General features: G+C 43.7%; 1 protein-coding gene across 2 annotated transcripts in view; it reads right to left on the bottom strand.

The window, feature by feature from the left end:
- The window catches only part of PRKCB (protein kinase C beta), a 437,527-nt gene that overhangs the window by 234,985 nt on the left and 176,157 nt on the right, over positions 1-26,385 (bottom strand). For both annotated transcript variants that reach the window (XM_075564623.1, XM_075564622.1), the window contains exon 3: positions 18,124-18,206. In XM_075564623.1, coding sequence (XP_075420738.1) covers positions 18,124-18,206 — 83 coding nt within the window. The remainder of the gene's footprint in view (positions 1-18,123; positions 18,207-26,385) is intronic.

Genomic DNA, 26,385 nt, shown 5'->3' with positions numbered 1-26,385 from the left:
GCACTGGCAGGGGTCTCCACACGGCTGCTCCAGCACCCAGGGCTGCATCAGGGTAGGTCCATGCGGCTTCTCCTCAGAGATGTCTTGAAGGAAGTGAGCCTTGCCAGCTGAAGCAGGGAACAGGCTAAGGCAGCTGCACCCTGGTCCGACCATCAGAGAGCAAGAGACCCAAGAACTAGAAAGGCGAGCTCACAAACTAACTACCTCAGAGCCTCTCCACAGTAGCCTCAGCAGACAGACCTGGTGGTCCGCTCACAAGAGATCACAAGCTTGAAAACCCGCATGGAGAGATTCCACTGCGAGTTGGTTTCAACTCCATGGCAACTAACAACAGACAAGGTCCCTACATGAGGAAAATTAATTGTGAGCTATAAGCATGTTGGCTCTGATACCTATGTTTTTAATACAAGTCTTGACCCCAACATTGACCCTTTACCAAAAATATCACTAAGACATCTGTCTATTCAATAAATACTTACTGGACAGGTAATATGTCCAGACACACACAAGGCATATAAGAGCAAACCAAGCAGACCTGTAGGGATTTATGGATTCCATGGTGATAATCATTATCATAAGAAGCCTCCATGAGCTGTCACTGACTCACAGCCACTAGGATGGCTCAGGCATCGGAGATGTTTATAAAGTATGCCAGGTGATTCTAATATGCAGCCAGGATTGAGAGTGGCTGAGGTCAAGGAGAAGTGAAAGAAAGGAAGAAGTAAGGGACAACTTGCACAAATACATGGTGGCGGGAGGACAACTCGGAAGAGTGAGCAATTGAAAGAGGAGCACAGAGCGTGTCCAGGAGAAGAGGCTGGATTGGTGTAACACAGTCCATAGAAACATTTCTACATCCGACTTTGCAAGTGGCCATCTAAATTACAACTAATGGCCTCTTCCCATCCGGAGCACAGAAGAGTGATGGAATACCAAAGACTCCAGGAGTAAGTAGTCCAACAGCTAAGGGGCCCATAAACCACAGTCTCCATTAACTTGAAACCAGAAGAACTAGATGGTGCTCGGCTGACTATTTTGACAGAGATCACAATGGAAGGCATCAAATCAAAGGGGAGGAAAAGGTAGAGCCAAATTTAAATTCATAAAAATGATCAGATTTTAGAGTCTGGAAGAGACTGGTGGAAAGTCCAATATGATGGGCCTCGGTCTTCCTTCTAATTTAGAAAGGAAGCCATTCTCAGAGATCATCTTTCAGTCACATAAAAAACAGGGCTATGAAGAAAACCATTAACACACACACCCTGCCCCTGGAAGAACACACTACTCAGGACCATCAGCTACATAGACCTAAAGGACACATCTGCCCAAAGACCAAAGGAAGACGGCAGGAAGGGGCAGGAAAACTGGGCACAGGGAACAGGGAACCCACAATGGAAACCAGAAGCGTGCTGACACATTGTGGGGCTTGCACCCAAGAGCAGGGGTAGCTGGTGTTTCATTTGCTGAGTGAGGACCTTAACTTGCTGTGTACATTTTCATCACAGCACAGTTAGAAGAAGAAGAAGAAGAAGGAGGAGGAGGAGGAGGAGGAGGAGGAGGAGGAGGAGGAGGAGGAGTTAGAGAGCCTGGCTGGGCCAGAGCACTCAGGCCCTCTGAGGAGGGGTACCCTAAAATGTCTCCTCTCGCGGAGGACTCATGCCAGAAGGAAAGGGGAGCTCAAAACCTTTGGAAGATCAAAGCAGCGCAACAAACCAGGGCTGCCTCGGGCAAACCAGCACATGTGATCCCTCCGGTTATATACGATGCCGGCCGTTATTGGTGGTGTCCCAAGAAGAATGCGAAGCCACCACACTGTTTTCTCGGAGGAAGAGAACAGAACCTTATCTAGTCATATCTGGTTTTGAGAAAGATCCCACCACAGTGATGCGGACATGAGATGCGCCAGTGAAGCCAAGGGCAAGCAAGGAGAGGACTAGCAGGTTACGGATGCAGAGAGCAACCGTGGAGCCTGCAGTAGCTCCTCCCAGGGGCTGGGGGTGGGGTGGGGTGGAGAAGTGGGTGGCACCATATCATGGTGGTTTACACCAAGCCCTAAAAGCAATCCAAGTTCAAACCCAGTTCTTCTCTGGCAAGTCAGATAACTTATCTGGGCTTCACATTCTTCCTGGATCACACTGGCATAAAGGAAGTGTACACTATGTGTCTGTCCACCATTAAAGTGGTACCCAGCATACAATAGGCCATATATAAATGCTGGTTTCGGGTGTAATATAGAAGTTCCAACAGGATTTGGCGATGAAAGGATGTCACAGGACCACACAATGTTCAATTCTCTTGCACTGAGGGTACCTGGGAGTCAGAACGTAGCCAACGGCACCTAGCAACAGCACCAACCAGCTCGATAGATGTTCTCCTCTTAGACGTTTATCTTTTGAAATGCACAGCAAACATGAGAGCTGTACCAGTGTACAGGCTCTGGGCTAGCCAGATTTGTAAGGTAGAATCGGGGTCATGACGGTGAGGGGGAGGAAGCACTAAAGAACTAGAGGAAAGTTGTATGTTTCATCGGTGCTATACTGCACCCTGACTGGCTCGTCTCTTCCTTATGACTCTTCTGTAGAGGGATGTCCAATTGTCTACAGTTGGGCTTTGGGTCTCCACCCTGTATTTGTGTTGGTATAATTTTTTTTGTTCTGGGTAACAACAGATAAGAGCTGGAAACACAGGGAGAGGTTTATCCAGGACAGATAAACCCCTCAGGACCAATAATGAGAGTAGCGATACCAGGAGGGGAAGGGGAAGCTGTGGGGAGAGAGGGGAAACCGATCACAATGATCTACATTAACCCCCTCCCAGGGGAACAGACAACATAAAAGTGGGTGAAGGAAGACATCAGTCCGTGTAAGACATGAAAAAACAGCAATAATGTATAAATTATCAAGGGTTTCTGAGGGAGGAAGGGTGGGAGAGGGAGGGAGCGAGGGGAAAAAATGAGAAGCTGATACCAAGGGCTCGAATAGAAAGAAAATATTTTGAACATGATGATGGCAACATATATACAAATGTGTTTGACACAATGGATGGATGGATGGATTGTGATAAAAGCTGTATGAGCCCCCCAAAATGATTTTGAAAACAAACAAACGTAAAGGAAAGGATGAGACCTGTGTGGAAGAAGGGCACCCTGGCTTGGTTCTCTCCAATTAAAAAAAAATTAGAGTGTCAGGGTCTGATTCGGAGGTTGGGGCAGGAGGATGGAGCTAGAATAATCAGTAATCGAGATCAGTCCTAATAGGTGCCCTCTGGCAGTAGCAGGCGCTGGATAAATTTTTGAAGGGCCTCCTCCAACGTCTTAAACAGCAGCAAGTGGCTGCAGAACCACTACACGTGCAGCAGGGGGTGGTGTCGCAGCAGATTCCAACCAAGGAAGTGTGTCAAAAAGCTACTGCCTGTTTCCGAAACTGTACATCTTTATGGTTGCAGCTGGCTACATCTTTTGCCCTTGGTGGATTTGAACTCTCAACCTTACAATTAGCCCAACGCTTCTCCAGCAGTGACCCAGGGTGTATGGTTAATTAATTATTTAGTTCATGGTGACCCTCTGGCTGCACAGCAGAGCCCTGCTCCATTGTTTTCAAAAGGCTGTGACTTTCCGGGCAGGAGATTGCCAGGCCTGTGTCCTGCAGAGTTTCTGGGTGGGTTGAAACCAGCAACCTGTCATCAGTAGATGCATACGTAACTATTTGTGCCACTATGGAGCTCCTAGAAAAAAAATCCGATACTCGCCCCGCACATTGAGGCCCCGACACCACCACCACCATCCCCACCATCGCCACCATCGCCACCATCACCACCATCACCACCACCACCATCACCACCATCACCACCATCACCACCACCATCACCACCACCACCACCACCACCATCACCACCACCACCACCACGACCTCCACCTCCACCGCCACCATCGCCACCACCGCCACCACCGCCACCATCGCCACCACCGCCACCACCGCCACCACCGCCACCACCACCACCACCATCACCACCACCATCACCACCACCTCCACCGCCACCATCGCCACCATCGCCACCACCGCCACCACCGCCACCACCGCCACCACCGCCACCACCGCCACCACCGCCACCATCGCCACCATCGCCACCATCACCACCATCACCACCAGAGCAAAAGACAGTCTGTGTTCAGATGCTTCTAAAGCGCTCGGTCTATAGAGTGGCTCTTCCCGCCTCTTCCCCCCGAGAGCTGCTTTGCCTAAATTACACCCTTCTTTCTCCCTTCTTCTGTGGGACATCTTCTACGGACCAATTACAAAACTTGGGGGTTGTCAACTCATGACTAGGAGAACAGATCCAATCCAGAAATGTGTTTCAAATAGTCTGTGGTCATTCTTGAATTATTTGCCAACAACGCAATTTAGGAGACTTCACGCTTCTCTGGAAACTCTCAAAGGAAGGGTAATAATGGAAAAAAAAATCTCTATTGAATGGACGTGAGGAGTGGCTGCCCCTCTGGGCCAGGTGTGCGGGCTCCAGTAGGATATCCCCTGTTAGTGCACACCTGACATGATGCCTAAGGCTGGCAGCGTCTTGCTTTCCTTTTTTTTCCAGTTGAGGATCAGCTGAAACTTTACAGAGCAAATCCCTTTCCCATGCAACTGTGATTTCATGTCAATGACGGTACTCTCCGCCATGAGCAACACTCCTCCCCCTCTACCCGGTGTCCAGTGTCCATTCTCCTTTCCTGAATCCTTCCCACCTTCTGAACTTTGTCCTTGGCTCATCCCACCATTCTGACCTGGAACGCTTGATTGTTTGAAGAAGAGCTTCCTTCCCTAGTGTTGTCCTGCGCTGCCGAGAGCTTCCCATTGGGGCTCAAAATGGAGCCTGGTGGATGAGTTCAGTTGCAAGCCTGAGGGTGACACATGTCCCCAGTCTCTGGGGTTCTCCTAGTCTCTGACTAGGAAGCCTGGGTGGTTTGGGGTTTTGATTTTGTTTTTCATTATGGTGAGCTTTGCTTCACATTTTTCTCCGATGCTGTCCAGGATGTTTGCTGCAAAGTGCAATTTCGTGGTGTGACGCTTCTACCCATAGTCCTTTAACCCTCTACCAAATGATTGGGCGAGGCCATGCAAACAGAGTGTGCAAAACTCTAATTGAGGTGACTGGTCAGATCGTCCATTCCTCTGGGTGTGAAGTGAACCGTTTAAGGAAACCCCCAAAGAGCAGGAAGAATCACGCACACGTGGGAGAGGGGTGACAACAGAGCTCCTGAAGAAGGAGCCACGGCAGCAGCAGAGACCAAGAGACAAGAGATAAAGTAACGCTGGTGTCTTTGGGCAGGAGTCTAGCTTGCAGAGTGGGCTGCTCTTTGGGCATTGGTGAGCTTTGTTCACCACTTTTCGGTCATTTTGTCATCTTGTGGTGACTTGTGGACTGCTGTGCTGCTGGAAGCTGTCACTGACATTTCCAAGGCCAGCAGAGCCACCCAAAGTGACCCGGTTTCAATGGAGCTTCCAGACTCAGAATAGACTAGGAAGAAGGGATAGGCTGGCCACCTCAGAGGAAGCAGCTACTGAAAACCTGGTGCATATACAGAAACATTGTCAGATACTGAAGGTACTGGTGCATGGCACAGAACCATTGTCAGATACTGAAGGTACTGGTGCATGGCACAGAACCTGGTGCATGGCACAGAAACATTGTCAGATACCAAAGGCCTAGTGAATTGAAGCAGAATGTTGTCGGGGTTGATGCCGGAGGAGAGGCAGGCCCCTGGGGTCAGAAGGCACTTGAAAGGTGACTAATGAAAAGCTGGTTTCTCAACAGAGTCAACCATGGTGTAAAGCCTGTGGGAGTGGAGCCTTCTGGATCTTGATTCACTGACAAGCACAAATCAAGGAGAGAGGAAACGGTGGCAAAAATCCAATAATTGGGACGTGGAATGTGCACAGTATGGATCTAGGAAATGTGGAAGTAGTCAAGAACGAAATGGAAACATAAAGGTGGAGAGCCTAGGGATTCAGTGAGCTGAGACAGACTGGTATTGGCCATTTTACATCAGGAAGTCATATGGTTTACTATGCCAGGAATGACACACTCAAGAGGAATGGCATTGCGTTTATTGTCAAAAAGGACATTTTCCCGATCTATCTTGAAGTACCATGCTGTCAGTGAGAGAAATATATCTATCCACCTTCAAGAAAATACAATCATTGGTCACATTTATGCACCACCAACAAAAGCTAGTGATGAGAAAATTGAAGAATTCTATCAACATCTTCAGTCAGAAATTGGTCATACACGCCATCAAGATACACAGATAATTATTGGTGACTAGAGTGCCAGTAGGAATAAAGAGGAAGGAACAGTCATTGGAAAAATATGGTCTTCAAGATACAAGTGAATCTAGAGAGCACATGATAGAATTCTGCAATACCAATGACTCGTTCATAGCAAAGCTCTTTTTTCAACAACACAGATAGTGACTATATGCGTACATTTCTCCAGATGGAATAAGCAGAAATCAAATTGATGACATCTGTGGGAAGAGATTCTGGAGAAGCTCAAGCTCAGCAGCTAAAATCAGGCCAGGGGCTGGCTGTGGAACAGACCATCAGTTGCTCACATTGTTCAGGTTGAAGCTGAAAACAAGTCTATGAGATTCAAACTATGATCTCGAGTGCCCCACCTGCATTGTGAAAATATCTCAAGAACAGATTTGATGCATTGAACACTAATGACAAGAAACCTGATGACCTGTGGGAGAACATGAAAAAATCATACACGAAGAAAGAGAAGGTCACTAAAAAAGGCAGGTAATAGCAATTGAATATTGAGAAAACATCCCAACCCAGTCCAGATCAAATCCATAAGCCCAATATTAGCCCATATGTCTGTTATCAATCTATAAAGTCCTCTTCAGATTCATGCAATGATGCTGAATGCAGTAAGATCCCAGGCCAGTGAGGTGGAAAGTCTTGTGGATCCGGTATCGGTATAAACATCTCAGCACTGGTGTGGGTCTCCAAGTGGCTCCTCCAGTTCCAGGGCTCTAGCATAGCTCCATATGTCTTGTCATCAGGAATACAAAGCAGAGAGTATGTGTGTCCCGTCTCCAGTGAGCTATTTATCTCCACAGCACCTCGAAATGAGGTCATCAAGCAGTGGCAGGCTAAACTCCACCCCTTCACTCTTAGTAGTCTCAAGCTGGCACCAGATTATGTACCTACCACAACATCCTTCAGTATGCAGATTATACAACCTCGCTTGCTGAAAGTAAGGAAGACTTGAGGCACTTGCTGATGAAGATCAAGGATTGCAGACTTCAGTATGGATTATGACCCAATGTAAAGAAAACCAAAATTCTCAAAACTGTACTAATTAGTAGCATCATGATAAATGGAAGAAATATTGCAGTTGCCAAGGACTTTGTGGGTTCCTTGGACCCACAATCCATGCTCATTGAAGCAGCAGTCAGGGATCAAAAGACACGTTGCACTGGGTAAATAGCTCTTAGGACTACTGGAAAGCAAGGTTACTCTGAGGACAAAGGTGAGCATAACCCAAGCCATGGTATTTTCAATTGCCTCATACGCATGTGAAAAAGTTGAATATTGAATAAGGAAGACTAAAAAGGAATTGATGCATTGAATTGTTGTGCTTCAGACGAATATTGAAAGCTCCATGGACTACCAAAAGAACAAATGTGTCCTGGAGAAAGCACAGCCAGACTGCTCCTTAGAGGCAAGGATGGCAAGACTTCGTCTCATGTACTGGGGGCATTTTGAAGGGAGAGACCAGTCCCTGGAGAAGGACATCATGCTTGGTAAAGTAGAGGGTCAGCAAAGAAGAAGACCCTAAACGTGATGGATTGACACAGTGGCTGCAACAATGGGCTCAAGCAGAAGCACAATTGATGTCTATTTTGTCAGAAATTGTCACTCCTGCCTGATATTTTTGTATTTTTCCCATTCTTTAATTGTTAAGTCTATTTTTATCTGAGATGTATCTCTTGTAGCCTTGTTGATACGCCATGCTTTCTTATCTAATCTGCTACTCTCTCATAACTAGTAAGTTTAATACATTTAAATTCAAGCAAATATTGATATGCATGTTGTCATTTTGCTGTGTGTATGTGAATCTGTGATTCTGCTGTTCTTTGCCTCTCAAATGTTCTGTTCTGTATTCATTTTGATCCAGATTTTCTTATCATTTCCTTCATTGTTGTTGTTTCAGTGTTTACCAAATCTCTATGATTATCCTATTTTTTTTTCATTCGGATGAACTTTGTGTATTTTCTTTGAGGTTACTATAATTTATTAATTTCTTCTCAACTTTAAAATTCTGTTCTATCTTGACATCGACTTGACTTCCTCTGCATTCATAAATTTTGAAACTATACCATTCATTCCCTCTTTTTTCTTTGTCTTCATTTACAAATTGGTATCTCTGATTCCTTAATTTCAGTCTTCTAAGTTTATTTTACTTTTGATACTTCTATATTTGGGTTTAATACTGAATTATGTTGTCATCTGTGCTAATCTCAAATTGTTGTCTACAGTTGTTGGTTCTCGGTCCAAAGAACTTTTTACTATTTCTTGTAAGATTGCTCTAATTTTCACAAATCCCCTTAATTTTTATTTTTCTGTAAGTGTCTTAGTTTCTCTTGGGTTTGAGGGACGTTTTTGCTGAATATGTAATTCTTGGTTAGGAATTTGGTTTTTTCCTTCAGTTTTATATATGTCATCCAATTATTTTCTTGCCTGTATGGCTTCTGCTGAGGAGTCAGAACTTGGTCTTACTGGTTTCCCTTTGTACACAGCTTTTCATTTTTCCCAAGCTCCTTTCAGAGTACTTTTCTTGTCTGCGTTTTGGGGAAGTTTGATCATGACATATCTTGGTGATTTTCTCTTGGGGCCTATCCTTTGGGGGATGTTTTTGTTTCTTGAATGCATTTCTTCTTGACTTCCATGGTATTAGGGAAGTCTCCAACAAATACTTGACAATCTTCTCTGTGCCTTTTTGGTTTTTTCTCTTCGATTCTGAAATTACATGTATGTTATTCCTCTTGATGATGTCCTACATAACAATGAGGATTTTTTTGGACTTGTTCCTTTTGCCCTTCGCTCTAACAAATCAGTATTGAGAGATTCAATATGACTAATTCTGCCTCCCATTGATTCAACTCAACTCCTCTGACCTTCAATGCATTATCTGTTTCTGAAGTCTTAGTATTCATCTTCTGGTTGTTTGCTGTTTTTGTACTTACTCTTTTTTTTTCATGTATTCTGGCAGCTGGTTCTTCTAGTATTTCTCTCAATTATTCTAGATTTCTGCCAGGGTTTTCTTTGATTTTTGTCTGTGTTTTCTTTGATCTAGCTCTTACTCCTTTGAACATACCTAAACAGCATTCCTTTTAATTTCCTATCAGGTTTTTCCAATGCCATTTCTTCCTAAAGAATGTGTTCTGGCCCTGCATTTCGACATTTATCTTGTTTCTTTGTGTGGATTGATGCTATCTGTTATCTCCAAAAGGTTGTGGTGTAGTGTATTTGTGTTTCATTGGTGATTGTAGGTTGGTGTGTTTTACATAGGGTCTTTGCAGGAGAGGGTTGCTCTATTTTATTCTGGTAGATTCAAGTAAATGTGACGCTTGTTCTACTGTACTTGCTAGCTTCACAGCACCCTCCACCTGTCTCTTGGTGATGATCAAGAATAAAAATATGTGCATAGCTATCTATGTTCTAAGGTCCATATACAGCATTGAGGGCAGGTTGTGCTGGTGTTGACCACAGTCTGTTGCTGATAAGGTGATGCCAGAGTGGGCAGTAGTGTACTAGTGTGGGTACTGGTGCAGTCCTGAGCAGGTAGAGTTGACTATCAAGTCACTGCCCCAATTGAAATGTTGCTATCAGGCCAGTTGACACAATTGTTTCATTTGTCTCCTTGTTTGCTGTTTTTGTTCAGTTTCTTATTCTATTTGATATTTAGTTCACTACTTTACTCTTTCCTTTGAAGCTCAGTATTCCAAGATTATCCCTTATATCTGGGGTTATCATCTATATCTATATCATCTATTTCCTTTGGGGTTTTTTGGTGTCTTCATTTTAAAGGCTCTGGGAGCCTCATGGCTTAGTGGGTTATAAAATAGACTGCTAGCTGCAAGGTCAGCAGTTCAAAACCACCAGCAACTCCATAGGAGAAAGGGGAGGCACTCTACTCTCATAAGGATTTACAATCTCAAAAACCCACAAGAGCAGTTCTAGTCTATCCTATAGGGCCACTATGTGTCTGAAGAAACTCAGTGAGTGTTTTAAAGAGGCTCTGGCTAGCTCATCTGCCTAATCTTCCATCTTCCAATGGCTGATTTTTCAGAAGTCGTTCACTAGAATTTTCCTCCAAGCCTCTCTGGGTGGACTCAAACATCGAACCCTGTGGGTAGCAATTGAGCATGTAAGCTGTTGGCACCATCGGAGGCTCAGAACCAAAAACCAAACCCCTTTGACCACTTTACTAGACCCTCCTCTCAACCAATCCGTGGGAATAGCCTTATATTTTCAACTTGGCAGGAAGCCAAATATATAATTTGCATGCTAGTCCAAAAATAAGACTTGGATTTTAAGATTCTAAATCTAACCCTTGAAAGAGCCAATGATGGTAATAATTGCAGTTACCAAGTATCTTAACACGGACTGTCTCTAATACTCACTTAAACCCTATCATGTGAATTCTATTTCACCTTTTCTTTACGGATAAGGAAATTGAGACAGAATGGCTAGGTAACTTGCCAAAGATTATTCAGCTACTAAGTGAGAAAGATAAAATTCAAATCCCATCAATTTGGCTCAAGACCACTTTTTAATGTCCCTTATGTTATGCTCCTAAGGAGCCAGGGTGGTGCTGTTGGGTAAGCATTGGGTTGCTAACCACAAGATCAGCAGTTCTGACCCACCAGCTGTTCTGTGGGGAAAGATTAGACTTTCTGCTCCTAAAAGGGCTTATAGCCTCAGAAATGGTATATTAAGTTGCTATCAGTCAAAATGCATTTAATGACAGTGGTTTGATATAGTAGTTTCTAAATCAAACTACCCATTAGAATTATCTGAAGAACTTTCACACAAAAAAATTCGAGGCCCTTATCATGGGGACAATGATAATCCAATGGTAGAATTCTTCATCCTCTAGGAAGGAGACCCAGATTCAATTCCCAGACAAAGCATCTCATGCACAGCCATCACCCATCGGCCAGTGGAGGCCAGCGCATAACTGTGATGTTAAGCAGGTTTCAACAGAACTTCCAGGCTAAGATGGACTAGAAAGAAAGGCTTGTTAATCTCCTTCTGAAAGATCAGTCATTGAAACCCCAGGGATCGAAATGGTCAATTTGCAACTGATCATTGGAATGTAGGGTTTTGTGCTATTGTAAATGAGGTTGCTATGAGTTATGGTGATCTTGTGTGGTAGTTATGTAATCTGGCACCAACTTGAGACTATTACAGGTGAAGGAGTAGAGTAGAGTTTAGCCTGTCAATCAGGCCTCTGCTTGATGAGGTGCTACGGAGATAAAAAGCTCGCGGAACACACACATTCTCTGCTTGGTATTCCTGATGACAAGATACATGGAGCTGCACTAGAGCCTTGGAGCTGGAGGAGTCATGTGGAGGCCCATGCTAGCACTAAGATGCTTCTACTGCCACTGGATCCACAAGACTTTCCACCCACTGGCCTGTGATCTTTCTACATTCGGCATCATTGTATGTGTTTCATGTGAGTCTGAGGAGGAATTTATAGATTGGTATTGGACAAATGGGCTAATATCAGACTTATGGACTTGATATGGACTGAGCTGGAATGTTTCCTCAATATTCAATTGTTCTTGTATATAAAGCTCTTTCTTATACACATATGTCTATGCATTTGTTTCTCTAGTCAACACTGACTAACACATCTTGACAGCAAATACTTTGAGATCTCTTTTCATTTGCTTATCCAAGTAATCCATAGGCCTCCAAGCTATCTGTAGTCTTCAAAGAAGCATTTATAAATGACAAGACACATATTGTTATCATATACCCAGGAACCACTCTTTTTCTTCTCCTCCTCCTCCTCCTTCATCTCCTCTTCCTGCTCTTCCTCTTCCACCCCTTCCTTCTCCTTTTCTTTTCAATCACATATCAATTCTTCTTAGAAATCATTCCACCCCCCGTTGGGTATCTACTCAAGGACTCCCTCAATGCAAGAACATTTTGTTCTATTAACCTGGCATTCCATGATGCTCACCTTCCCCAAACGATCACTGAAGACAAAGAAAATACATTAACAAATGTGGTGAAGAAACTGATGGTGCCCAGCTATCAAAAAATATACCATCTGGGGTCTTAAGGGCTTGAAGATAAACAAGCAGCCATCTAGCTGAGAAGCAACAAAGCCCACATGGAAGAAACACACCAGCCTGTGTGATCACGAGGTGTCAATAGGATCAGGTATCAGGCATTAAAGACCCTGAACAAAAAATCATATCATTGTGAATGAGGGTGGGAGTGCAGGGTGGAGACCCAAAGCCCATCTGTAGGCAACTGGACACCCCCTTACGGAAGGGTTGCGGGAAGGAGACCAGTCAGTCGGGTGCAGAATAGCACCGAAGAAACATACAACTTTCCTCTAGATCTTTAATGCTTCCTCCTCTCCATTATCATGACTCCAATTCTACCTTACAAACTGGCTTGACTAGAGCATGTACATGGGTACAGATAAGAGCTGGAATCCAGGATAGATTAAACCCCTCAGGGCCAATAATGAGAGTAAGGATACCAGGAGGGGAAAGGAGAGGTGGGAGAACCAATCACAATGATCTACCTATAACCCTCTCTCAGGGGGATGGACAACAGAAAAGTGGGTGAAGGGAGACATCGGTCAGCGTAAGACATGAAAAAATAACAATAATTTATAAATTGTCAAGGGTTAGTGAGGGAGGGAGGGAGAGAGGAGGGGGAGAATGAGAAGCTGATACCAAGGGCTCAAGTAGAAAGAAAATGTTTTGAAACGATGATGGCAACACATGTACCAGTGTGCTTGACACAATGGATGGATAGATGGATGGATGGATGGATGGATGGATGGATGGATGGATGGATGGATGGATGGATTGTGATAAGTATTGTACAAACCCCCAGTAAAGTGATTTTTTAAAAAAAGAAAGAAAGAAATCATTCCATCCCACTGTGTTCAATTTGGGGAAGTATACCATTAAATCTCAATTAAGGGTTGGTTAGGTGACTTGAGACTGGTCAGATCATCTTTCGCCATCTGGAATTTGAAAGTACGGCCAAAGTGGCACAAGACCCAACATTAGATGGAAGTGGTCTGGTTGCCTGAGCTTTCCTTTCCATGCCCTGGAGTATATTACACCATATCTGCTCAAGCAAGTCCCACCAGAGTCTCGTTGTATCGACATTGCCCGTGGAAGTTGAAACCATCTACCTCAGATGCCAAATGTGTGGTGGGTAATAAATTCCACTCCACGTGCCAACTGTATCCTGTGGGAATCTCAGCGTCCCTGCCCTGGTTAAGTTGAGACCCCAGCAGCCAATGCAGTCCTTTCGCTCTCATCTCCATTCGCCCAGGGATAGCTTTGTGGGTGCTGGCCTTTTCAGTTTCAATAATCCACTTAAAGGCCTGACAAACCTCGGGGGGAAATACATCCTTAGAGGGAGGGAAAAAAAAGAATATATAAATACATAGGGTAAGAGCCGAGGGATCTCTGAGCAGAGCTTCTATGTTCCTAAGAGGGAACACTGACTTTTCCAGGAACAGGAAGCTCCACTGAGTCATCATCTTCTACCACCTGGATTGGCCTCACATGGGACAATGAGAGAGACCAGCATGTCTCCTAAGGCTCAATCATCTCAGAACTCCGGATAGTCCGCGTGATCAGGTCAGCCTCGCTCGATGGCTTCAGGGATGCTCTGGCTTCATTCATTGACTTTCTGCACTTACTTAGAGGCAGGATTAAGCATTTTGCCACTCCTGCTTGCCAAACTGACCAGGATATTATTTGGCTGTCGATGAGACTCATACAGGTATGCTGAAGAGGGTCCCCTTCCTTCGGTGTGACTTTAGGGGAGCTGGTTTGCAATAAATTCATGGAACAGAAAAGAATCGGGTCCATGCATGGGGGCGGGGATGTTTGCGGGGCACATCCTCTACTGCTTCTTATTCCAAGCCCTGTCTGAACCCAGGACTAAGTCAAGAAATGTTGCTGCAAAAGCCTAGAAACCTTTACTGAACAAGAGTGTCAAACTATGAAAGGACCGGTTCTCAGCATATCCCCCATTTAGGTCTGGCCACGGGCAGGGGCAAGTCCATAAACTGTATCAAGCTAGTTCATGATTCTGAGCCAATTCATCATCTTTGGTGCCAATGGACCTTTTTGGAACTGTGTCCAAAGATAGTATCATTCCACCCACGCTGGCAATTCTGATGCTGGCTGCAAAAAAAGAAAACCTTACTTCTCCCCCTCTGCCCAAAGCAATTCATTGTTGTACCCAAAGAGAGGTCTCATATTACTTATGACGTCTTAAAACTCCTAGGAAGGACTACCAGGGGTCAGGCAGCACATCTGCTCATTCTTCCTTGAGAGATAGATGGATGTCCATCTGCCTGCCTGGTATGTACCCACACAATCATCATCATCATCGTCACATCCACCAGCTACTTGCTTTAAGTGCTTTTTATAGATAATTATGCATTTGAATCTCATAAAAATCTCATATGTAGGAACTATTAATATACCTATTTTCCAATTTCGGAAGCTAAGACATGATAAGATTTAAGTAACTTGCTCAATGTCACATAAATTTGAAGCCAGAAATACTGGCTCTACAATCTATGGCTTTAACCACTATATAATATTGCTTCTACACACCAGCCTGTGTGAGCACGAGGTTTCGATGGGATCAGGTATCAAAGAACCTGATCAAAGAACAAAAAAATCATAACATTGTGAATGAGGGGGAATGCAGAGTGGATACCTAAAGCCCATCTGTAGGCAACTGGACATCCCCTTACAGAAGGTTCCTGAGGAGGACATGAGTCAGTCAGGGTGCAGTATAGCACCAATGAAACAGACAATTTTCCTCTAGTTATTTAATGCTTCCTCCCCCCACTATCATGATCCCAATTCTACATTACAAATCTGACTAGACCAGAGCATGTACACTGGTACAGAACAGAGCTGGAAACACAGGGAATGCAGGACAGATAAACCCCTCAGGACCAATAATGAGGGTAGCCATACCAGGAGGGTAAGGGGAAGGTGAGGGAGGAAAGGGAACTGATCACAGTAATGTACATATAACCCCCTCCCAGGGGGATGGACCACAGAAAAGTGGGTGAAAGACATGAAATAATAATAATAATTTATAAATTATCAAAGGTTTATATGGGAGGGAGGGGGGGAATGAGGAGCTGTTACCAAGGGCTCAAGTAGAAAAAAAATGTTTTGAGAATGATGATGGCAACACATGTACTAATGTGCTTGACCCAATAGATGGATGGATGGATTGTGATAAGAGTTGTACAAGCCCCCAATAAAATGATTTCTATAAAATATATATATTGCTTCTATTGTTATCTTCTGCAGACCCACCTCTCTCTAACTGTCAAATCATGAGGTGAGCCCACGGGCCCTCGAATCCAGAAGAAGGCTCACGGCTATGCCGAATCAATCAGCACAAGCCACCCTCCTGACTCCACATGACCTGTAATCCAGTGATGAGACTTGAGCTCTCTCACTGATGGTGCCATAGCCCTTAGGCTCCCATAGGGGAAAAATCTGTCTGGAAATGAAACAGACAGAGGAGGGCTGAGCCACAAAATAGAGAGAGAGAGAGAGAGAGATGTATCTGGAGACCTTCTGATTCGCTGTGTCTGAAGTGACATCTAACCCTGGACTTTTCCATTTCAAGAACCAAAAATTTCCATTTTCACATAAGTCAGTGTGAGCTGAGTTTCTGCATTATGTAACAGAAAGAGCTGACAGATCTATCACGACGTGGGGAACACCGTTCTGCCTGTGCTTTGAGTTTCCCACCTGAGTGGGCATGGGCAGTCCGAGCTTCACAACGGAGCGGCCAGTCTCCTAAACTTCCGTGCCTATTTTCCGGAGGATGGGAGAAGGAATGGTGCTGGCAGAGCCCTGGAGTTTGGTCAGAGAGCACGTGGCAAGCCATTCTCATCTCTGCAGCCTGATGAGCGCGGCTTTGGGTTCTTCCGTCAAGCATGGAACTTCAGCCCCAAGCAGCCCATTGTCCACGCAACGTAACTGGATCATAAGCTTTAGAATGTACGTGTCGCTCTGAAGATTTGAGAAAAAGACTCTCGAATGACGAAGGGTGGTCACGACTTGCTTCAGGCAGGTCCTGCTTTGGAAACCAGATTAAAGAGCTAACATGAGTTGAAGTGGTTGAAACCAGTTGAAATGGTTGAAACCAGGACCAGGAATAGAGTTAAAGCCAACAAAGATGATTCCAAAAAGGCGAACCAAAGCAGAAGTAGCGTAAGAGAATTCGGGATGAAGGGCTGCAGAGAGGTTTGCTCAGTGAAAGAGGGTACTTAGTGGAAAGTGGCAGATCAGGGCACTTTGAGCTGCGCACATAAGAAAGCCTCCCCCCAAATAAGACTTTACCAAGAGACGCTTCTTATCTCACAAAGATAAGAGGACTCGGAGTTGGCTCAGCAGCTCCCTGATGCCATGAGTGACTCAGCTTCCTGCAACTCCTCCACGCTGCTGTGAGCCTGGCTCCCTCGCTGACACAGACTGCACGCCACAACCCCAAGCTTTATTTCCTCACACAAAAATACCCACAAGTCCAAAGGAAGGGATGCTTCCCACATATCAGAAAGGAACCTTCTTTCTCCAGCCTGCCTCCCTTCGCCGTAGGTCCCACAGAGTCGGGCTGATCACGTGTCTCTTCACTAGCTGCCAGGGAGCCTCAGAAAGCTTCACCCACCAGGAAGAATAGCGAGGCTGGGAACCACCATTCAGTAGGCAGTCCTCAAGCCAGCAATATTTGTGCCATCTTCTTCTTACCCATCCCATCATTTACTGAAGGGACCCCGGTGATGTAGCTGCTAGCCACAAGGCCAGCGGTTCAAACACACCAGCCTCTCAATAGGAGAAAGATGAGGCTTTTTGCTCCCTGAGACATGAATAGGCTCAGAAACCCCCAAATGCAATTCTGTTCTGTCCTCTGCGGTTGCTATGAGTCCAAATGGATTCAATGGCATGGCTTTGTTTTCCTTTTTGTTTGATTTGGCATGGTCACTTACTCAGTACTTTCTTTAAATCAATGTACTTTTTTTAACATCAATATCTGTTCTTTAGGTAGGCAATTTTATGTCACTATCATAAATGAAAAAATATTTCCAGATCCTCTTTTCCAATCTATACTTAAATTCACAATGAATAAAACAGAAATCATTTGCTCCTTTTTCACTTGTACGCATCTCTTCTCCCTCCAGCAGTACTCAGACTTTGGGATGAGTGGAGGCAGGGTAAACACATCACCTACAAATTCTTGGGTCCTGGTAGTAAGAGCTGTTCGACACAGAGCTATAAACTGCATTGTAAGGTTCCATCATAACTATCTTTTTACAGCAAGGCCTTCCCTACCATTTTCCATGACTATCTGTAAAGCTGAAGACATTCATTTGTTTGGTTTCCAACCCCCAGACCTACGAACCAAACTCACCACCTTCAAGTCTCTGCCAACTCATAGCGACCCTATAGGATCGGGTAGAATTGCCCTGTGAACTTTGGAGACTGTAACTCTATACTGGAGTAGAAAGTCCTGTCTCTTTCCCGAGAACATCTGGGGGGTTCTAACTGCTGAGACCTTTAGGATCACTGCCTAATTCATAAGCACTACACTCCCAGGGCTCCTTTCCAACACCTGTCCCTCTTAAAATGTTGTTTCATTTTCATTTAAAACAAAATCCAGCTCTGAGGCTGTAGGAACCACCACTTGCTCACACCTTGGACTACAAATATCCTCACCTACTTGTCTGAATGGCCTCCCGCTTACTCCAAAGGATGCACTTGCTGTGGGCCCAGAAAGGTTCCCCCAACCTGTTACTTACATCAGAGGCTGGTCCCTTGTCAGCTCCCGGGCAAGAGAAGGTGACGAATTCATGGCACCTCTTATGCACAACAAAGCAGCAGACTGCAAAAGAGAAGGAAAGGAAAGGGGAAGAGAGATCATCAAACCTGGATTTCAGAGACCAGCAAAGGTTTTATACCAAAATAAATTAAATCAAACTTTTGGAAGAACTCTAAAATTGCATCTCGCATAGGAGTCAAGTTCTGAAATTAGACCCTAGTTCACAAGATCCACATGCTCAAAATGAAAACCTGTCAAGGTTCTGATTGTCTGCTGACCTGGGAGCCAGGACATTGTTTCTTAGATCAGTACCAAATGAAGTAGCTGGCTTGTGTTCGATCCATCGTGTTTACAAAACACATCTCTTTAAACATTGGCACTACAGCTAGAGAAGATGTTTGCCATATGAGCGGCGTCCGGAACCTGGGAATGAGCAGGAATGACGGAGCACTGCCTCTCATGTCTCCCGTGAATGATGCTATTCACTGAACAGAAGAAACAGGCTGCAGTGTCTACATTGTTATTTCAGTCATTTTGTAACTAAATGCATACATGTGAATTTGGGTGCAGTTCTAAGCAGCTAAAACCTAAAAACCCAAGCTAGTTGTCACCCAGTCAATCCATCTCAGAGCTACCCAGGTGTCTCCAAGCAGACCCGTGTCCTATCGGATTGTCGGGAACTGACATTTTGGAAGCTGATCACCAGGCCTTTCTTCTGAGTTGTTTCTAGGTCCATTTAACAGTTCAACCTTTAGGTGAACAGCAGAGTGCCACCAATAAGCACTTGTACCACTCCAATGCGGAATGTAGGTGAACCTCATTTAAGTCCTACTTTGAATAAACTGGTATAAGTTCTAAATTATGAGGTAATCATGGAAATGGGTATGCTCCTTGGATTTTTGATCTTAGGCAGTTATTATAATTTATATTAGAGAATTGAAATTTTTGATGTGATAATAGTATTATGATTATGCATTTCATTTTTAAGGTTTTTAAAAAAGACTTCTTAGAGAATGCAATCTAAGCTCTTTGGGATACATTTACTTAATTCAAAATCATTCTATATGCCCAAGGGCAGAGTTACTGTAGATGAAAATATAGTAGCCATTAATTAATCACTACTGGACCTGGATGATAAGTATGTGAGAGTTCATCATACTATGCTTGTCTCCTCTTACATTCATGCAAAATAGTCTTTAATCTAAAGCAGAAGAAAAGAAATCCTCAAGGCTAGGAACCATAAAGAAATTTCTCTCTGCTTTGCTTTCTCTTCCTTCTATTTTAAGATTTAATGGGTATTTAATAAATAAGATGTACTTTGCCTAGAGCTGTCTGTGTCAGTGTTTGTGCGTGTGTATGTGTCCTTCTGTGTGCATGTGCCTATAGACACAGAGAGAAATATTTGAGGAGAAGCTGAAAACCTTACAGCCTTCTGTATTGTTTGGGACTTATATAATGAGCATATATTAGTGATAGCTATAATAAAAGGAAAATTATTCAGTTCTGAAGAAATATATTGAAATTTTAAATGTATATATTACAAACATATTACACACATATGATTGACAACATTGAAAGCTCAATAGTAGATCACCAGAAGTAGATCACCAGGCATTTATCCAGGTACTTTTTTTTAATCATTTTATTAGGGGCTAATGCAATTCTTATCACAATCCATACATACATCAATTGTGTAAAGCACATTTGTACATTCATTGCCCTCATCATTCTCAAAACATTTACTCTCCACTTAAGTCCCTGGCATCAGGTCCTCCCTTTTTCGCCTCCCTCCCTGCTCCCCTCTCCCTCATGAATCCTTAATAATTTATAAATTATTATTTTGTCATATCTTACCCTGTCCGACGTCTCCCTTCACCCACTTTTCTGTTGTCCGTCCCCCAGGGAGAAGGTCACATGTAGATCCTTGTAATTGGTTCCCCCTTTCCAACCCTCCCTCTATACCCTCCCAGTATTGCCACTCACACCACTGGTCCTGAAGAGATCATCCGTCCTGGATTCCCTGTGTTTCCAGTTCCTATCTGTACCAGTGTACATCCTCTGGTCTAGCTAGACTTGCAAGGTAGAATTGGGATCATGATAATGTGTGTGTGTGTGTGTGTGTGTGTGTGTGTGTGTGTGTGTGGTGGGGGGGGGAGCATTTAGGAACCAGAGGAAAGTTGTATTTTTCATTGTTGTTATATCGCACTCCAGGCATTTCTTGATAGATTCCAAGTACCAACCTTCTGGTTAGTAGTCAAACACTTGCTACCCAGAGACTCCAAAGATGCTTCGAACCGCACCCAAATTCAAAATTAACAGAACAGACCCAGTTAAGGATCATATTAGCAAGCTGGGAGTCTAAACTAAATAATTTCCCTAGAACTCTGCAAAAAAGAGCAAGAAATTAACAGAATGTTGTGAAACATGTAGGGTAGATCCATAAATCTAATAACCATCTGAAAGGATCGTGAGTGTAGAACAGAATGGTGAGAACACGTAATCTTAAGAAACAGAAGACAATTCCCCTTAAAGACTAAGTAGTTAAGAAATAAAACTGAAAAAATCTGTGTCAACAAATATAAATGAAAAATGACTCATGGTGATGGTGATGATGATATCAAGGTTCTAAGATCATTCTGCCCAGCAGGACTGGTAGAAAAGAGGGCCCTTATTGACAAAGGAATAAAAATGGATCTAACATCAAATTTCTCATCAGCAATGGTGAAGCCTTGAACACAGTATTTACTTTCAAGTCTAAGGAAAAAATAATTTTGAGTCTAAATGCCCACATCTAACTAACGTAGCATTCAAGTGCAAACAAAATACATATATTTCCAAGAACCCAAACCAAATCTGTTGCTGTTGAGTTGATTCTGACCCAAGGTGATTCTGTAGAACAGAGTAGAACTGCCCCCAGAGGGGCTTCCAGGGCTCCAGTCTTTACAAAAGCTGACTGCCCCATCGTTCTCCCCTGAACTGGCCGGTGCATTTGAACCATTGACCTAGAAGTTAGCAGCCAGATGCTTAACCACCAAGTCACCAGGGCTTCTCTCCCAGACTACAAAGACTTTGAAAAAATAGGGAGTGGGGGGAGGGAAGGATAAATGAAGCTCCGTGAAAGAAAAAAGAAAATGAAAGAGGGAGTGAGGGTTGATGGCTGAGAGAGAGAGAGAGAGAGAGGATCTAAGCCTTAAGAAGTAGAGGTGGGAGGGGAGTTAGAAAATTCACATGTGCTAAGTGTCTTGTCTTATACTTTATAGATCTTACATATTGAAAAACTGCATACAATTATAAGACATTATCAGTTTAATTACGTACCTTAGTAATTCGGGATAAAAATAAGACTAGAAATACTATGGGTATCTTTCAAACCACTGAAAGAGAAAACTGGACCAACCCAACGTAATCGAGCTATCCTTCAAAAGACTTTCCTCATTCATGCCCTTGGCACTGCCAACCCTTTTATCCATCTGTGGTGTCTCTGTGCTGGTGGTGCTGCTGCTAAGTGCGGCCAAATCGTTTCCACGTCACGCACCCCTATGCAAAGCCGAACAAACACTGCCTGATTCCAGACCACCCTCACAATTACTGCTGGAGCCCATTCTGACAGCCACCGTTACAATCCATCTCCCGGACCCTCTGCTTAACCCAACACGGTGTCCTTCCGAGACCAGTTGCTCCTGATAACACACCCGAAGTACAGGAGCATTCTGACTGTACTTCTTCCCAGAAAGATGTGTTGGCTCATTTCTTGGTTTGTTTCTCAGTATGTGATGTTAAATAGGGATCAAACTTGCCTCCCCCCACTACCCTCTGCCCAAATGGGTAACCAATTGTCCCAGCATCCTTTATTGAATAATTCATCCTTTCCTCACAGATTTCAAATGCCAACTTTATTCCAAACACGAAATAATTATATACACTGGGTCTGTCTCTGGGCTTTCTTCACTGTTCCACTGATCTGTCTGTCTATTCTTGTAGAACAGCAATACGAGATTTAATTATAGTAGCTCTATAATATGTTATAACTTGGCACACTAAGACCTCGCTCATTATCTTTCTTTTCAACATTTTCTTGGCTATCACTGCATGTTTGTTCTTCCCAATGAACTTTAGAATCAGATTATCAAGATTTTTTAAATACCAATGGAATTTTTATTAGAAATGTGTTTGGAATTTCATTGGAATTGTCAATCCCCTGAAAACAGTCTCTGTATCCTCCACCAAATGACTGGGTGGGAACATGCAAATAGGAATAGAGGACTCCAATTCAGGGATTTGTTAGTTTTGTCATTCTGCTGGGTACAACGTTAACCATTTCAGACACAGGCACAGAGACTGAATAAAAAGCCGTGAGAGCAGAACACATCCAGGATTCCTGCATGGACAAATCAAAGTGGCAGCAGCAGCAGCCGAGACAGAACAGTGGCTTTCTCCCAACTCATGGAATAAGGAAAGCTGAGTACCTTCCGGCAGGAGGCTGTCTTGCCAAGTGGGGTAACCTATGGGCACTTAGCAGTGCTAAAGGAGCTTTGTAATACTTGCCCCAGCAAGGCAAAGGTCAAGGACAGGAGAGATGTGTCTGACATGACTAAGAAGAGGTGCTGGGACAAAAGAACTGTATCCTTGGTATTTTCTGATCCTGACTTGTAACCTGTTAACTTCCCTATATGGGCTTACAATCATATGATCTGTAGCATCTGTGTAGCCATCACAGTGGATTATCAAACTCAGCAGAAACCTAAACTGCCATGGGAGGGCAGTTGGTGTTAAAACAGGGTAAATCAGCTGGGAAAGCAGAGTCATGTCCGACTTCTACCTCAAAGAGACTGCCCTTGGGATGATGTGCAGTTGGATTGCCCTTTCCTCCGTGTAAAGAGAGGAAGTCAGACTTGCCCTCAAAGATGTAGGCTGAAACTGTCTTAAATTTAGAACTTAGGTGCAAAATAACTGGCACACTTGCAACAATGGGTTTTTCCATTAAGATTTGGATATCTACTTATGTTCCTGAATAAAGTCATTTTCTCCATATAGGCCTTGCATAAGATTCATTTAATATATTTTGAAGAATACTTTCATTGTGCTGTTATGATTTTGACCTTTTTCCTTTTTGTTTTTCAATGGGTTATTGTTTATAACTAGGAAAAAAGTGATTTTTAGTATATTTACAAAGGGACTTCAAAAACTTCATGGAAAAACTATATTATCCTTTAATTCCACTTTCCACAAACTATTTGAAGCCTTCTGGTACTGGGTAAACAGTTATTTCGTTAGACTTGTAATAGTGGGGCAGGTTTTCAGTTGCTTCTTTGAGATTTTTAGAAAAAGGATCATATTAACACAAAGAGATGCACCTGCTTTTTCCCTGACCACATTTCAATACTGAATGATGAATTTTGGTCGATTGAACTTGGTTGGATTGTTAGAGCATAAAGCAGATCATAACAGAGAGTCTTGTCTCAATCCCTAGCTCCCACCATCTTCACTGCTCAAGTTCCCCACTTTTTCTTCAAGTAACTTTTGGAAATCTTGAATGCATACTTTCCTTAGTACTTGCCTACAGTATTCTCCTCGATGGGTTTAAATTGCAGCATCTTCTCCCAGGTGTTATTAGCCCCTTTCAAGTTCTTTCTTCACATGGTATTACTGTAGGTCATTGAGACAGCTAAAGTTTATTGTGCCAACCTGGCCTATAAACACACGTGGGGTTAATTGAAGGGCAGAGAGATAAATGGCTCAGTGAGCCTCACCTTTTGAGTTCTCGGGTCTCTTGCTTTCTGATGGTTGGACCAGGGTGCAGCTGCCTTAGCCGTTCCCTGATTCAGCTGGCAAGGCTCATTTCCTGCAAGACATCCCCAAGGAGAAGCCGCATGGACCTACCCTGATGCAGCCCTGGGTGCTGGAGCAGCCGCATGACAACCCCTGCCAGCGCTGATATGCTTACACATTCACTAACTTGGCTTTCCTCCTGCAGTCAGCGTCATTGCGTCTGTTTTGTGAGATGGAGGAGGACTTTGTGGATTGGTGTTGGACATATGGGTTAATGTTGGACTTGTAGGCTTGGGCAGCACTGAGTTGGCATGTTTTCTTGATGTGCACTTACCCTTTATATAAAACTCTCTTATATGCGAGTTTCTGTGGATTTGTTTCTATAAAGTACCCAGAATAAGAGTCAGCTCTCTGCTTCTTTTCTTGTCTATTTTATTAGATTATCATTTTTTTAAAAGTAGATTTTGGGTATATATTCACAAGGTCCACTGTTTTCCTGTTTACTACTTAACTCGTGGCTGTTTGAATTGTATTTGTCCTGCATAGGGGGCAGCAGTAAGTAGGGACTCTGTAGTCAGATGGATGCTGTAGAACTTGGGAAGGCTGCTTTATCTCCTTGTGCTTCAGGGATCCTCTAAAAAATCACAGTGATCATAATACAGGGAAACCTGTGAGAGTCAGAACTCGGCAGGACAGCCTTGTTTTTCTGGGTTTCACAAGTTTTTCCACCTCTGTGTTAGTCTTGGTACTTTAGAGAAACAAATTCACAGAAACTCATAAGAGAGTTTTATATAAAAACAGATGCAATGATGCCAACTTCAGGAGGAAAGCTGAATCAGTGAATGTGTAAGCATGCCGGCGCTGGTAGGAGTCTCCACATGGCTGCTCCAGCACCCAGGGTTGCATTGGGGTAGATTCATGTGGCTTCTCCTCGGCGATGTCTTTCAGGAAGTGAGCTTTGCCAGCTGAAGCAGGGAACTGACTAAGGCAGCTGCACCCTGGTCCAACCATCACAAAGCAAGAGACTTGAGAACTAGAAAGGGGAGGCTCACTGAGCCATTTATCTCTCTGCCCTTCAATTAACCCCATATGTGCTTACTGGCCAGGTTGGCCACCTCTTGCCAACTTGGCATGTGTAAATAATTCTTTAGTCTCACAATTGCAATTAAGTAACACCCACACCGTAATCCTATAATCCTGTGAATATGTTCCCCCGCTTATGAAAGTTTGTAAGCCAACCACTTCATGCCTTTATCCCCCCAATTATGGGTATCCAATTTATATACTGCCCACTTACATCAACCCAGTGCTCTGAGGAGACAATCATGTTTTTGACATGAACAACTTTAATTCCAATTGAAACCTTGTGAAATCTGCATCCATAAGCAAAGTCAAATCCAGACAGGCCATCCATAAAGTCTGCAACAATATGCACCAATTCACAGGTTCAAAGGTCTCCATGTGGTTGAGTTATGGTCAACTCATTGTGAGCTGCCTCACTCAGCCTCCACAGGGTGCCCATTGGTCGTCTTGCCTTTAGACCATGGGCTCTTACCAATGCCCCCTTGTGCTAGCTCATGGACTTTAGACCAGTCAACCCCCTCTAGTCTTCTCTTTTTACCTGTAAACCAAGTCCACAGGTGTCAGTGGCCAAACTCTACACATCTCTTTATTTCTGCATTTCTCCCACTTCCACTCAACAAGTAGATCCAGGTAGGGACCTAGCAAGCATTTCAGCCTGCTCTCAGGCTCCCTTTAGCATTCAGTCCTAGAGGGGAGTTTTCTTCATGGTTCCAGATTTTTTTCCAGCTTCTGACAAAGATGACTGGTTCCTGAGTACTCCAAAGCACTGGGTGGGGCATATCTTTTCAAAGCTTTCTTTGCAGGCATGGTCTAAACCCATTAAAGTTCAAATTTTAATGGCTGAAAGCAAGAGGGCTTACAAACTTTCTATTTTCATACTTCCCATATTTTTTCCAGAAAACAACCGAGTAAACAGTGTGGCTTTATCTGACCTCTGGCTAGACAAAGAAAAATTACTATGAGGGAGAGGTCAAACAAGCATCTACTCTCCATCTTATGATTTGTTTCTCCAGTATCCCACTCCCAAAGTACCATAACCTATTAGTCTGGGTACTTTAGAGAAACAAATCCACAGAAACTCATATGCATAAGAGAGAGTTTTATATAAAGGGTAAGTGCACATCAAGAAAACATCGTAACCCAGTACTGTCCAAGCCCACAAGTCCAACATTAACCCATATGTCCAACACCAATCCACAAAGTCCTCCTCCATCTCGCAAAACACACACTATGATGCCAACTGCAGGAGGAAAGCTAAATCAGTGACTATGTGAGCATCTCACCACTGGCAAGGGTCTCCACACGGCTTCTCCAGCACCTAGGACTGCATTGGGGTAGGTCCATGCAGCTTTTCCTTGGGGATATCTTGCAGGCAGTGAGCCTTGCAAGC

The sequence above is a fragment of the Tenrec ecaudatus genome, chromosome 12 (genome assembly GCF_050624435.1).
Source record: "Tenrec ecaudatus isolate mTenEca1 chromosome 12, mTenEca1.hap1, whole genome shotgun sequence".
Classification (NCBI taxonomy): domain Eukaryota; kingdom Metazoa; phylum Chordata; class Mammalia; order Afrosoricida; family Tenrecidae; genus Tenrec; species Tenrec ecaudatus.
The sequence above is the reverse complement of the archived record's forward strand: the minus strand, read 5'-3'. Positions and strand labels throughout refer to the sequence as shown.